The 15,349-nt window shown below is 50.8% G+C and overlaps 1 protein-coding gene across 3 annotated transcripts in view; it reads right to left on the bottom strand.

Moving 5' to 3' along the window:
* Positions 1 to 15,349, bottom strand: part of ATP10A (ATPase phospholipid transporting 10A (putative)) — a 158,470-nt gene that overhangs the window by 24,716 nt on the left and 118,405 nt on the right. For 2 of the 3 annotated variants that reach the window (XM_074354282.1, XM_074354280.1), the window contains exons 8-12: positions 12,598 to 12,815; positions 10,452 to 10,646; positions 8,631 to 9,243; positions 3,076 to 3,179; positions 2,871 to 2,997 (exon numbers count right to left, since the gene is read on the bottom strand). In XM_074354282.1, coding sequence (XP_074210383.1) covers positions 2,871 to 2,997; positions 3,076 to 3,179; positions 8,631 to 9,243; positions 10,452 to 10,646; positions 12,598 to 12,815 — 1,257 coding nt within the window. The remainder of the gene's footprint in view (positions 1 to 2,870; positions 2,998 to 3,075; positions 3,180 to 8,630; positions 9,244 to 10,451; positions 10,647 to 12,597; positions 12,816 to 15,349) is intronic. The other variant, XM_074354281.1, reaches the window with a different exon arrangement.

Genomic DNA, 15,349 nt, shown 5'->3' with positions numbered 1-15,349 from the left:
TTCTTTACAACCTGATCCCTGGGAGAACCTGGCATTTCGAGATTTATAACCAGGGTAGTGAGTAGGGTTCAAGTTGGTGCCACCAAGCCCCACTGGGCTCAGATGTCAGGCAGCTTTTAATGAGGTGGGGATCCCACCAACTGAGGAGCTGCAGATGACATTTGTAGAAAAGAGCAAGATAGCCTGGAGAAAGTGAGCAGAATGTAGGTTCTTGGCCAGAACACGGTGGAAAAGAAAATTTCAAGAGCACAGTGTGAATGATGATCATTCCCCTCACGGTTCTCTGATGTTCTTTAATGTAAGAACCTAAGTAAAAAGATTCCAGTGGGGCTTTGGGATATTAAATTTGGCTTGGGCACATTAAATATCTAAAAGCTCACTCCACATTTCTCAAATGTGACTCTGAGGAGTTGGAGCACTGTGCCCGTGGAAGACTCAGTGGTGAGCAGTGAGGCGGTGGCTCTCCCATTCTCCAGCTTGGCCTCCTCATCTCCAAGCCATAAACATTCCAAACTGTAGGGGATGGTTAAGTGTCTCCCAGCCGGCTTGCAGGAGGAAGGCTGACTTGCTGCTTTTGCCATTTCTGTGGTGCAAGCACACACACCTTGGGTGATTTCAAGCCACCAAAACAGCACTGGAGCAGGTGAGGGTAGAGCTCAGTGGTAGAGTGTGTGCTTAGCATGCCTGAGGTCCTGGGTTCAATCCCCAGTACTGCCATTAAAAATAGTAAACAAATAAATGAATAAATAAACCTAATTACCTCTCCCCCTAATTAAAAAAAAAAAAGCATCAGAAGGCTATGCAAAATTCCTGAGAATGCATGCAAAACAGCAAAGTGACCGCAAAATTCCTGAAAACTTAGCAGCAGGCTCCGGCCAAAGGGCATGAGCAGACTCCAGCGTGCTGCCCATGTCCTGGTGGGCAGTCCTGGGGCTCCTTCCCCGACCCAGCTCAGAGCCACCCTAATACACCTCTGGAGAGAAGCATCTGCCTGGGGATGACAAACATGCTTGAATCAGAATTCTGAACCATTTTACTGCCAGGACACTGACCTGACCCCAACAGAAAGGGCTGGAGGAGGGAAAAGTAGAAAACCCTATTTTTAGAGGTTTGCACAATTGTCCAAGTAAAAATGCCAGAACCTGAGCCAGGAAGCAATTCCTGGGGAAAAGATCTAGGAAGATGAGTTGATTTCAAGTTCAGGATGATCCTAGGGTGAACTAGGGCTGTTTAAAATTCAGGATATGTTAACAGACATACAGCATGTGGGCCAAGGGAGGTGACAGGTGCCCAACCACCAGAGAGTTGTACAGGAGAGGCTAGCCAGGCCATTCAGGTGTGGAGCCTTCATCACTGCGCAGCTGCTAGGTGTGGACCTGGAGTCTGCACCTTGCTCAGCCCTTCGCTGCATCCCCTCTGCTCACCCTCACAGGACTATTACTTCCCCTTAGCGGATAAGGAAACTGGTATGCACGTGCCCAGGCTCACATGACCAGTAAGCAGCAGAGCCAGGACTGGACCACTGAGCCAGGGCAGGGAGGCAGATTTCACTCTACTCAGTAAGTTAGAGCTGTGGCGGGGGTGAGGGGAGAGGAGCTGCTCCTAGGGGAGGGCACCTGCAGTGGAGGTCAGAGAGGCCGGGCAGGTGCATCCTGCCCTCCAGACAGGACAACCAGCAGGACCTCCTCCCATTCCACAGGCCTATCAACTATCTTTTGGAGAAGCTCCTTCCAGATGTGAACAGCATTCAGTAAATCAAAACCTGGCAGCCTCGACGAGGCACAGCCCGTTTCCAAGTGTTTCATTTAATTCACCCCCAGGGATACCACTCAGGATGCCTCTGGGGCTCTGGGTCCTCGGACTGTTTTGAATTGTACATGGCCTCCTATAGGACAACGTGGACAAAAGAGAATATCATACAAAGTGTGTATATGTGATGCTCTTAAGTATATGAGTACTCTACTCCATTGCAGACGCATATGTAGATATATCGATATCCCAACTCGTTTGCCCAGGGAGGAGGCCAAACGAATTACAGCCTTTCTTGTTGAAAGGTGAACCCTCATTTATCTGTGCCCCGGGAAGATCATCTGACCACCAGCACCATGGGATGGCGAGGGTGTACACACGCACAGCACTGTCCCAACGAGCTCCTGTTGAGTGTACAGACAGCGCAAATACAAAGACTCCTCTAATTTAATACATACGTCAATAAATATTACGTACTTTAAATACTTAATCAAATGAATACTGAAGTAATAAAATACTTTTATAGACACTAATATGAATTCAGTAGCAAATATGAGCACATTGTAGTAAAAATTAGCCTTCTTTTTTGGGGGGGGTGTTAATTCAAATTGAATTTTTGAAACATTCACAAGATGTGAGTGGAGTCCAATGGTTTCTGTGTTTCCTGGATGGGGGAGATCTTGTCAAGCATCCATTGTTGAGAAGCCTTACTCCTCATCACTATTTTTGGTGGGAAAGTAGGGTTTCAGGGGAGGCAAGTCGGGTGTGGTTGCAGTGTCTGGCCGGAGTGGCATATGAAATGTCACAGAGGGACACAGTGAGAATATTCAATCAAGGCCAGCAGCCCCCACACCGGGGTGGGTCCCCGCTGCGTCAGGCCAGAGGGGTCTTAAACAGGCCCGCGTGTGCGCAGATGTCACAGAGGGACACAGTGAGAATATTCAATCAAGGCCAGCAGCCCCCACACCGGGGTGGGTCCCCGCTGCGTCAGGCCAGAGGGGTCTTAAACAGGCCCGCGTGCGCGCAGAGCTGCCACTGGCTAAAGGCACCGGCACCTCCCGGTCCAGGATGCTGCAAACTCCGCGCGGCTCCACATGACATCCTCTCGAGAGCGTAATTACCCAACAGATGCAGATTCGTCTCCAGGCGCAGGGCAGACTGAAAGAGGAGCTCCTCGCGGTTGTCCAGGGCAGATTCCGCTTCCAAGTGGCTTTGCAGCCAACAGGCATACTCCTCTTTGCTCAGAACCTGGGAGAGACCCGTTGATGAGCGCCCGCAGGCCGAGCCCCGCCGGCCCTGTCCTCCCGCGGAGCCACGCCCACTCACCCTCTTGGCGATGCACAAGGTGCGCAGGCCCTCCACCGCGTACAGGTTGAGGTAATTCTGAGTCTTGCTTCGGATTTTCTTTTGATGCCTTCCCCTGGCGTCATCTAAGTTGGAGGAGAAGCAGAAACGACAGAGGAGTGAGGACAGCAGAGCCCGGTGGAGGACCCTGGGTGGACCTCCCCGGCCACTTTGCCCATCGACATCACGCTGCGTCCGCGGATCATGCAGAGGGAGAGCTCGGCACCAGCAGAGGTTCTAGCCGGGAACCCTTCCCACCCGTGGAAAGAAAACAGCCACGTGTTAAGGCCTCTAATGGAATCATGCTCACAGAGACGGAACATAGCATGGTGGCTGCCAGGGGCTGGAGGGAGGGGAGAAAGTCGTACAGAGCTTCAGTTTTACAAGATTAAAAAGTTCTGGAGTTCTGCTGCACAGCAATGCAAATAAACTCGCCACTACTGAGCTGTACACCTAAAAATGGTTAAGATAGTACATGTATGTTGTTTTCTTAAAAATCACAATTAAAAAAAAAAAAAAAAGCTAAGAAATCAGCTGTCAGCTAGTAAGAGTTTCCCAAACATCCACCCTTTTCTGTTTTCTGCAGACCCAGATGTGGAGCAGGCTGGCGTGTTTCCAGTCTGCAGAAGTGCTGACTCTGAGCCTCACCCAACTGCGGAATCCACGGCAAAATGACACACACCTTCTTAACTCCACCATGTTCTGGGGGCAATAATTATGAGCGAGAAGGCAGAAGGCAATTCAGTTTCCGCACGCTAACAGTGTGAGTGAGTGCATGAGTGTGTTTTGGGGCCAGTGAGGAGGACGTGGCCATCCCCGTTCTGCCTCCTGCTAGCTGGCCGCATTTGGAATGCTGGCCAGAATTTGGCTACAATTCATCAAGCAGCAATGCCACAAGAGTATCCTTTCGCGATGACTGATTCCAACCACCTGCAGTGAGGGGCACCCTGAGCACATCTGCTCCACTCGGTTTATCCTACGTCTGTTTCATTCCCTGTCAATAGTACACACGTTCAATAAAAACTTAAAAGTCAGATGTTACTTTAAAAAGAAACTTGTTGTCTTTTTGACTGCTTCTAATATCCCTTGTTGAAATGAGAATGTCATATAAACAAAAGCTCACTAAGAGTGATCTGCCGTCCCTTTGTCCAGGAGGTGGACATATAAACGGAGGCACATAAACTTCCTGTTTATGAAAAATCATATTTAATAATAACAATAAGGGCACAAATGAACTACTTACTATTTATAACTAAGATGACTGATTTCTTGAATATGTGTAAGCACATCTGACTGTCCTTTATGACTGGATTGCCGCATTCTATTGATTTTTATTTTGTGGTTGGCTTTATTCCTTTGATAATTATGTAAGTTTAAAAAGCTAAAGCTCTAATCTGCTCTCAGAAACAATGATCAGTACACATATGTAAATTTTAAAAAAACTGCAGTATATTGTATATATGTATTTACATGCAATATAATGTGTGTGTGTGCAGTCAAACTGTAATAATTCTACCTAATAAAACTGAAAAAGGAAAAAAAAAAAGAAAAATCATATTTAATAGAAAGTCCAATTTCTATCCCCCGTACACCAGTAATGTTGCCAGACAGAAGATGCCTAAATGGCACACTGGACATACCTTTCACTAAAAATACTATTTCTCGTTTACCTGAAATTAAATTTTAACTAGATATTCAATATATTTAATTTGCTAATTCTAGCCATCCTACCTTCCAGTGATGAGGCCCCTGGTCTGGGGAAGGCAATCTATGATCCAAGTCAGCTCCTTGACAAACAGGACCTGGGAGAGGCTCTCTTAACCTCGGAGGGGAGTGCTCTCTCCATGGAGATGACAGCGCCCCCTAAAGACCAAAGATTGGTCCCCTGGGGGCAAAAAAGTCTTTCTATGCATAAAGCACAGATCTACAGAAAGTCCATAAACAGACATACAGCACATCTGTGGCATTAAAATGTCATGGGTGGACAATTAGGAAAAAAATCCAAGACGACTCCCTAAGGGGGCAGTGAAAATAGAGGGTTGGGCACCCCCGCCCGAGACTTCAAGGGATTTAAGTTTCCTGAAAAGATGACACTGAAAGTCATCTTGATTTTGACTACCGTTTATTCCTGGTGTTGTGATAACATTATTCCAGATTCTGACTGTTCTTTGAGCAAAGACATCTGAGGGACCTGGATGTGATATTAATAAAGTGCTTCAGGTGTCTGGGGGGTGGGGGGAGGGTAAGGCTGCACTCCGGGGAGGGAGCAGGGTGCATGGCCTTTAACCACCTTGGTCAAAACAAAACTAATGAATGAAAAAGAATATGAAATGTACATATGTGTATGATTGAAACATGACGCTGTACACCAGAAATCGACACATTATAACTGGCTATGCTTCAATTAAAACAAACAAACAAAAAACTAATGAGTGAGAGAAGGCAGGCCAGGCCACTCAGGACCTAGGGGGCCCTGGATGAAGGTTTGGTCACACACCGTGGTGTTTCTGTTTGGGACGGAGTCTACCCAGCCCTGCAGGGAGAGAAACCGTGACCACCACCTGGTGGCCCTCCCTCCTCCTCTATTCTTTGCCCTTGGAGGAGGGTGGAGCCGTCTGCAGCTCTGTGCCTTAAAAACCACACAAAGTGGCAACTGGACTGAACCTCTGGTGAGTGAATCTTAAGGAAAAGAAACCACAGAGAGGGGAAAGGGACCACACTTAAGCTTTATGCCTGTAACACACCAGGCACGGTGCTAGGAGTTTGGACAGGGGTTTGCTGTCAGGTCAGCATCCTGACTTCCTCTGTACAGATGGGAGACTGAGGCACGGGGAGAGTGAGTGACTTGCCCAGGGTCACTCCAGCCCATAAGACTTGGAATTTGAATAGAGGTCTGTAGGTCCTGGATGGGGTAGAGTCCCTGCTTTCTACCCGATCCCACCTAACTTATTGCCAGGCCATGTCCTTCGAACACGACGCATTCCCCATCCACCTCCCCGTGTCTTTTTTGATCAAAGTGTTGCAAGCTCTTTGAAGAAAGATGCAGGACACTCCGATGCTCTCCTCCCTGTATCCCCTGCACACAGGCAGAGCAACCTGGCCACAGTGCTGCACGTCACAGGCAGCCATCTGCAAATCTGCTCTGCTCCATACCCCACCCACTCCCTCACTCCCAATATGAAAACTGAATGAGTTATGCACAATGCCAGGGTGTCACTGGTGGATAACTTCAAGATGACCCCAGAGCCATCCCTTCCCTTGGGAAACCGCTGGGGGCTCTGAATGCCCTGAATCTTAAACTGCCTGACGTCTACGTGTAGATCTTCCCTCTCCAAGCCTCCCTGAAGCGCACATTGCTTGGAAATTCCCAGAGGAAGGTGGAGACTTACACAAACTTCTTGTTTTTGATTTGTACCCTCCAACATCATGGTTTGAGCAATGTGAGAGTTAAGATGACGTCGTGCTTTTACTTTTTCCATGGTGCAACAGATGGAAGGCTTTGCTCTTTCTTACCTGCAGTTAATTCCTCCCGGGGACCCATAAGGAGGAGGTGGGCAGCAGCAGGTGAGGTGGGTGCCAGAGCAAAGCTACACTGGGGCTGCAGGACAGAAGGGAGGGGGTCTAGAAGGCCCGCCAGCTTGCACTTGGGCTCCCTTCACCCCCTGACCTTGAAGCTGACTCTGAGAGATAGAAGTTTTGTTTGTGCTTTGTCTAGACATTTGAAGCTTTTTATTCATTTTTCAAAAAGTGCACTGCCAGCCAAGTATGAGCGTGGCCACTGCTGCAGGCTTCTCGGCGGCTCTGATGCCCCTCACACAGGTCAGCAGGCTCCCTGCTCTCTCTCTCGGCTGGGGGTCAGCCTCTCTGGCCATCCCACCCTACCCTTGCTGGTTAGTGCTGGTTTGGCTATTCACCCTATCCATAACCCACTGCAGGTGTTAAAGTCCAAAACACAGAGGTCTGTTAAACTGTCTTTACAAGAAGGCTGTAGAATTCTTTTAAAAAAATAATCAAAAGGCTCCTTTATTGTAAATGTAGATAATACCATAATTCATCAAAATAATTTATAATAGTTAACTGCTTCTTAAATATAATCTTATAAATGATGCCTTTTGAAGTTAAAAGTAATGTGGATTCAGTTCATTTAAAATTATTTAGAACAGGGTAATAGAAATTAAAAAAAAATTAACTGCCACCTATAAAGTCTTCTAAGAAAGGAAATCATGACAAGTTCTTGATGAGATAAACACCACTCCATTATTAAAGGAGATCAAGAAGAAGCATAAAGTTAAAAAGCACAAAGGTAATGTTTTTGCAGTAGAAGGAAATCTACTCAGGAAGGACCATATCTACAGTTTTTCTTTCATGTGGATACAAAAGCTAATTTCAGAATGAAGGTGGCTCTCTGAACAAAATCAGCCTGAAACTTGGACTCCATGTCTTCCCTGGGGCAGAATCACCACCTGATGGGAAGGCAAAACCCGTCCCCCACCCCCCCCCAGTAGGTCATCCCCAAGAAAGGCCCTCCATTGAAACCAGACGCCATTTGCAATTCACTCAGATGCCTTTAGGAGGGAATAGCTCTGTGCCAGGAAAAAGGATTTCCTGTCTGCAGAGTTCCTGCGGTAGTCAGGAGTCCTGCTCTGAGGCACTGTGATTATGGGGAGAGGACGAGAGGACCGTGGGAAGTTAAGCAGTATTCCCTAGCTCCACTCCTGAGCTCCAGAGGGGCATATCCAGTGTACAGGGCTTCACACAGGTGGTACCCAGAGCTGTTTCCAGGATACAGCAAGGAGGGAGGCAGCGGAATTATGTGATCCCTCTCCATCTGCCAGCAGCATCCTCACCTCCACCCTGCTTCTTTCCCCTAGAGGTCAGACGTCCCCTCCTTTGTCCTTTGGGTACAGAGGGAGGTGTAACCAGCTTTCCTAGTGGGCACCCAGGTTCTCCCCCTCCCAAGTCCAGTAGCATTTGTTCCTGGAAAAGAGGGGCAAGTCCTCCTGCTAAACAAAGTTCCACCCTCTATACCAGTGGTTTCTGAACTCCACTTTTCAACCCCAAAGTTGCATGGAACTCTAGCACAAAAGAGACCAAGATGGAGCTTCTCGGCCCCACAGCGGCCAGAGGCCTGCAGTCCCCACTACCCTGGCCCCCACTGAGGCCTGAGGCAGCTCCACAAATGGGCTAAAAACCATGGCCTGGGTGTCACAGGTGCTCCAGGTCCAGACAGTCACAGGGCAGAAGGGAACCTCCTGGGACTTCTGGCCCGAAGTTCTTAACCTTCACTGTCCAGATTTAAAACCTGATGCTGGGCCTCACCCCCAGGAATGCCCAACCCCATTCTCTGGAGGCTGGTTCAGACACTGAAGCCCTCCATCCCCCACCCGCACCGCGCATTCCAATCCAAACCCTTCAAGGGAGAATTTCTGGCCACCCAGAGAGGCAAAGCTCCGATGGGGGGAGGGGGTGATTTCTGGGGACGCCCCCAGCCCCTGCGCTGAGTGGGTGGGGAGCTGCGAGCAGAGGGAGCAGGGTACCTGCGGAGCAGGGCAGCAGGAGGTCCATGACCACCGAGTCGGCCCCCTTGGTATAGACGTTAATCTCATCGGTGAGCGGGTGCCTGATCACCACCGACATCCTCTTGCGGATGGAGTCGAAGCCCAGCGTGTGCAGGAGCTCGAAGGTGAGGCGGCCCAGGTGGGGCAGCTCCACTGACACCTGGTCGTGCAGCCGGTCCACGAGCTTGCAGTTGTAGGCGCGGGCGGCGTAGACAAGCGCCGCCTCGTCGGGGCTCTCAGCCTCGTAGCGCAGCTCGCCCTCGGGCCCGGGCTGGGACTGGGGCTCGGGCTCCGGCTCCGGCTGCGGCTCCCGCGCCGCCGCGCACTGGGCCGCCCAGCCGCGCGCTCCGCTGCTGTAGCCGTTGCTGGCGAGGGCCGGGGCCGGCGGGCCCAGCCGCTCCTCCAGCCCGAGCAGCGCGCTGTCGTTGGGCAGGGTGGACAGGAAGCTGGACCCCGCCTTGTGGGCGGGCTTGGTGGCGGCCACGCTCCCGATGCTGCTGCAGCTCGAGGTCAGGCGGCTGGGCGTGAACCGCCGCAGGAAGTCCTCTATCGTCTTCACCGGGGACTTCAGCTCAAACCGCACCCTCACCTGCTGGAGAGGCGGGCAGAAAGGCAGGTGAGGGGCTCACCCCGACCCCCACAGGGCCCTCCTCCACTTCCCGGGTGGGGCCGGGAACACAGATTTCCCACTCAAAACTGCAACCAGGCCAGGGTCTCGTCCCTCCGCCTCGTCCACTTCCCCTAACCAAAGGCTATGCAGTAGTTACTCCTTCTTTCAGGATTTGCTTGTAGGGTAGCCGCAGCCCAGGCCCTGGGACTGACTCCGCAGGCCAGTGTGGCAGGAGCACGAGCAGGAGGGGCACACGCTGCTGCCAGATATGCCACTGCGGCGAAGAGGGCAGAGACCCCTTGTTTAGCCTCCATCACCCACCAATGGCTCCACTGGCAGAACCTGCTGGAAGGGCTGGCCCGGGAGGAGGGGAAAGGATCTGGGAGAGTAGGGGGCCCGGGGACATGGCATGCATCCAGCCCTAGAAGACCTTCATTTGTATCCACTTAAAGTTGCCTGGGTGCATCGCGCTCAGCCATGCTGAGGTGCACCCACCACCTGACACCACCTGGCCCACCTGGACGACCTTCTGAGGAGCTCCTGGGTTCACAGAGGCTCCTTTCACACAGAAAACCTTACTCTCTTCGGAGAGAATCTTCATGATAACCCAAACAAAACCCAGCTCGAGGACTGCCATGTTCCCACCACCTTCAGTCACTTCCCACTGATTCTCAACCACTCCTTGAATGACAATGTTATGAACGCCAAATACAGTTACTGTGTGCCCAGCCCTACTTGGAACCCTGGCCCTAAAGCCCCACCACCGCGCCCACGTCCCAGACACAGGAAGGGACTGGCTGGTGTCAAAGTCAGGATTCAGGTCCCAGCAGCTCCTCCAGGAGTCTCAGCCCCAGCCTGTTCTGTCCTCGCTGTACCCTGCAGCACTGGGAGGCAGGTCGGGTGGCCACCCTCCTGGCTGCTCTGTGTCCCTCTCATCCCGGGCTCCACAGCTGTCTCCGGCCATCCATCCTCCTCCCCTGGCCACAATCCTAACACCTGCCCACTAGTCTGGGAACGTCCCTGCAGAACTAGTGAGCTGGTCTGCTCTATCTGAAGTTCCCAGCTGCAACCCCTTAGACCAGAGAGCAGTGCTGAGCGACTCTGGCTCCTGTGGGAAACTGATGATAGGGGGGCCACCCTGAAGGTCAGGGGCTCTGCGGGCTCGCAGGGACGGGGACTCCAGAACTTGCCTTTTGTCGTGGCTGATCGGGGGACGTGACCACCACTGTGTTGCAGATGGTGAGGGCGATGAAGAAGTCGAAGATGTCAGACAGCTCCGGCGAGAGGTGGGCCAGCGGGTGTTCCTGGTGTCTCGCGAAGGCCAGGCACCTGCCGCACTCACTCACCTTCTCCAGCAGCTTTGGGTCGGGCGTGATGTCTTTCTCCTGGGGAGGACACAGAGGCCGAGGGGTCAGTCTGACCCAGTGACCTGCCAAGCATCTTTTTTTTTTAAATAGACTTTTTTTTTCCCCTTCAATTATTATTATTTTTTTGGGGGGGGAGGGAAGGGATTTATTTTATTTATTTATTTTTTAATGGAGGTACTAGGGATGGAACCCAGAACCTTGTGCATGCTCGGCACCCACTCTGCCACTGAGCTATACACCCTCCCCACCCCGCCTGCCAGGTGTCTTGGTGCTTGACTATTTAGTATGCCTTGATTTTACTAGAAGCTGTGAACCTCACCTCACCTCACATATACACATATGTCTTTTTGTAATAATACATCATGTATGATTTTAATTATATAAGAATATACAGTTGACACCTGAAATGAAATGCATATATTATATACAATAAGGTACACACGTCCTTTTTATAAAATAATACTCCTAAGAATATACATTATTATAAAGTAACATATCTTACTCAGATTTGGAAAAATAAGAGAGTAATAGGGAAAAACCTAACAAATTTGTATCACACCACCTCACGGTAATATGCACTTTTTGAAAAGCATGCATCTACCTTTCCTTCCAGTCTTTTTTCTACATATTTACATTTTATAGAATCAAAATATTTTATACATAAACTGGAAGTTTCTATTTTCCCCAGAAACATTATATTGCCTCAACTTTACCAGGCCTTTAAAAGCTATTTGAAAACACAGTTTTTTTTAACTTAGTTAATTTTTATTGTTGTTGAATTAATAATATTTTTATTGATGTATAGTTGATTTACCATGTTGTGTTGGTTTCAGGTGTACGGCAAAGTGATTCAGTTATACATACACATGTATATTCTTTTTTGGATTCTTTTCCATTAAAGGTCATTCTGAAATTGACTGTAGCTCCCTGTGCTATCCAGTAGGTCCTTGTGGTTTATCTATTTTACATAGATTGTGTATATGTTAGTCCCAAACTCCTAATTTATCCCTACCCTCCACCCTTTTCCCCTTATGATAACCACAGTTTGTTTTCTAAGTCTGTGAGTCTGAAAACACAATTTTTTAAGTTTCAAAACAGACATACCATCATTTACTTGACCATTTTCTTTATCACTGGATGCACGTTTGCACTGCTTACTGACATAACTAACACACTGATAAGCTTCTGTATAGAGAAATCCTTGATTGAATCACTGACTTTCTAGGTCAGAGAGTTGGAACACTTCGAATACTCTTGACCCATACTGACTGCTAAATCACGTCAGGAAAACTTGTTCCAACACAGCCTCCCTCCTGCCCTGCGTGAGAGCTCCCTACCCACGTGCCCTGTGTAAACCCACCAATCAGCGACCACCATTCTAGGTGACCTCTATTCAAACGGAAGTTTCTACAGGGGTTTCAAAGGATGTAAAGGAACGAGGCCACCAAACGTGAGCAAAATGGTTTCTCCCTCTCTGGTCTTCAAAAATTTTAGAAGTGAAAGTGTCTTTTAGAAGTTATCATGCACTTCTGGAAACTTCCCTGTCAGATGAGAATGCCCTGTAAATATTTGGGCAGCTGACAAGGCAAGGGAGAAAGATGTTTATTAAATTTGGGCTCATCTAACTAAAACTTCTATTTTTTAATTTGAGTTTGCTTTTTCACAGCTGTTATCTTGCTCTGACACTTGTTTTCGTTTCATATGATGGGACAGTCTTCCTCTCCATCACCCGTCTGGGTGGATCACTGGCAGTCCCCAGCCTGAGAAGCTTGGTAAGGGGACCGTGTCAGTGTTTGGAAAAGATACAGCAGTGTGAATCGGGGGAAGGCCCTGGCCAGAGGAACGTCCCCTAACTGAACAGAGGTGACCCCCACCAGCAAGAGCTCACTTGTACCGTGAAGCACAGACACTTCCGGTGAGCCAGAGTTGGAGGGCAGGTGACAGCAGGAAGGAGTGGGGCGGGACTCACCATGGGGCTGCTGAAGGCCGTGTGCTTGGACAGCATGCTGGCCAGCTTGGCCTCAGCGCGGCTGCCTGTGCGCCGGTGCGACCTGGTGCTCTGGCTCCTGTGCACGATGCGGATGCTCTGGTGGCTCCCGGAGCTGCCGCGCTGGGGCAACGAGCCCCCTCTGGGCACCACCTCCTCCTCTTCTGAGTCTGCCTCCTGGTACCTGGCCAGACGCCGGGCTGCAGGGAGAGGGACAGAGTGACACACCATGGGGAGGCTGGGCATGAAACTGACTCCACGCAACAGTTTCAAGCAGGGAGCCCCTGCCACCGTCGCTCCCTAGTGGCAAGGCCACGTTTGACAGGGGTTTCCACTGAGAGGTGGGGGCTGTTGTCATTTACGTGTGCCTTCAGTCAACCCCATTTCACAGGTGAGAAGACTGAGTCTCAGCTCATTAAGGTCACAGGAAGCAGAGGCAGGGCGTGGAGACAGCACTCAGACCCCATGGGATACCAAGGCTCCGTTTCTGTCTGATGGCACAGAGGCCATCCCACCCCACAAACAAGTCACATGTGGGTGGAGACAGGTTCACATACAGCCCCTCTGTTCAGGGGGAGCCCAGGTGTAAACGGGGTGGGTGGGCTGGTGTGACCCCTGAGGCTCATCCTGGGGTCACAGGGCCACCTCCCCACTGGAGCCATCAGGACAGATCACGTGTTGAGCATCTGCCCTGTGGTCACGCAGACGTAACAGTTCTTAGGCCGTGTGGATGGCGCTTTCCCACAGGGGGCTCCTTGCTCAGGGTCAGGGGTGGGGAGGGTACTGTCCGCACTCACCCCACAAGGATGAAGCACCCTGCATCAGGGAGGCTCCCAGCCCCCCTGGGGTCGCACAGCGTGGAGGAGCCAGAGTTCAGGTCCCCCCAGCAGAGCTCCCAGGAGGAGCCTGACCTGATGCCTGAGCCCTTAGGGGCCGCTGGGAAGCCATGGTCCCTGTGGCCACCAGGGCCCTCGGGGGTTCACAGAAGTACACCTGCAGCGCTGCTCTCGTTGAGGGAGGCTCTCAGCACATTTTCCTGGCTTCGCCCAGTTAGTTCAGCTTGTTCCACCGTGGATGAGCGAGAGGAGGTTAGTCAAGAGGACGTCTCACTCAGTAAGTGACTTGTGAGAGCTTCAAAACAGGTCCAGTGCTGGGCGGCAGCGCAAGACATCCTAACGCGAAGCGGTCTGCGAGAGCGGCTGCGAGGGTCTCTGGCCTGGGCATGCGTGGCACAATCTGCCCCATGGGCCAGGCCTTGCACTCAGCATCTTCCAAATAAAGACCTTTCTTTAGAGATAAGGCAAGGGAAGTCACCTGCCCGTGGTCACAAGGCTGGGTAACTGCTGACGCCAGGATCCCAACTCAGGGAACTCCTAGTTCCAGGAGCAAAACAGACTCCTGCGTGTCCCCCCGCTCCCGGCAGCGCAGTGGCGAGTGGATGGAGAAGAGAAAAGCCTGGACCAGTCCGTCCAGCTTGTAGGCTTGGGCATCACAAGCGTGGTGTCAGCCTTCCGACGGCTCGCCTGCCCTGCCCACCCTCCCATAGCAGTGATCAGATGTTAGCCTAAAAGTGGCCATGCCTCAGGCCCCTGCTGGTGTGTCTGTGCTCTGTGCCCGTGCAGCAGTTTCTGGCCAGCAGTGGCCTCAGCGATGCCCTCGGTGTCCTTGGGGAAGACGGAGACAAGGAGCAGGTGATGCGGGCCCTGGTCCTGTACCATCACCAGGACACAAGGTAGAGAGGGACACGCCCACGGTCTGTGTGGCCAGTGCAGTACACATGAGCTGGGCTCAGCGCTCAAGCAAATCCACCTGAATTCATTTCACCAACCAGCTCTGAGAGGTCGGATCACGGGAGCAGCTGGGGAAGGTGCTCTTGGCCCCGGGGCACATCAGTCACTGGTCCAGCTCTTCCTTAAAAGTGCTGCAGACACACCTGGTTGGTTCAGTCTTCCCCAGAAACGCTGTCCTGTGTCTTCCAGGGAGATGGACCCCTTTGCTTTACGGTACGCATCTGACAACTGTCAAAATCTTCCTGGAGTCTTATTTGGGATTCTGCCCACGGAGCTTCAGTTCCAGCGTTCAAAGGCTGACCTCAGACCTGGGTCCTCCGACTGACTCCTTTACAACTAGGCTGAGCTCTGCTTTCAGGCCAGCGAACTCGTCTGCACAAGGCTGAGGAGTCAAGGGAAGTGAACCGAGAGAGGGAGGCAGGTGGGTGGGGGGGCCACTGTTACTGACCGCTTCTTTTGGGTGGCAAATCAAACGCGAAACAAAGCAGATCCATTTCTGTACCTTCTGCTAAGATGATAAATTTTATGTGAAGGACACTAGTGGATATCATGATAATTCTTGGTTTTATATATATATATATATAAATATATTTATATTTATATATATATATATATATATGGGGAAGTAATTAGGTTTATTTGTTTATTTTTTTAATGGAGGCACTGGGGATTGAACTCAGGACCTCATGCATGCTAAGCACACACTCTACTACTGAGCTATACCTGCCCCTGCTTTGGTTTTATAAAACTCACAAAAATCTCATGCTTCCAACAGATCTTTCCCACCAAATGCCCCTGAAAAGCAGTCTTCTGTTGACGCCCACGTGCTGTCCCCCAGTTCTGGATTTGCCTCTGTTTCCACGCAAGGCTTCTCTGATGCTCTCAGATGCTGGTACAGGAAAGGAGGGGAGTCCTGCTGGTACAGAGCAGGTGACCCTACTCAG

The sequence above is a fragment of the Camelus bactrianus genome, chromosome 27 (assembly GCF_048773025.1).
Source record: "Camelus bactrianus isolate YW-2024 breed Bactrian camel chromosome 27, ASM4877302v1, whole genome shotgun sequence".
Taxonomy (NCBI): domain Eukaryota; kingdom Metazoa; phylum Chordata; class Mammalia; order Artiodactyla; family Camelidae; genus Camelus; species Camelus bactrianus.
The sequence above is the reverse complement of the archived record's forward strand: the minus strand, read 5'-3'. Positions and strand labels throughout refer to the sequence as shown.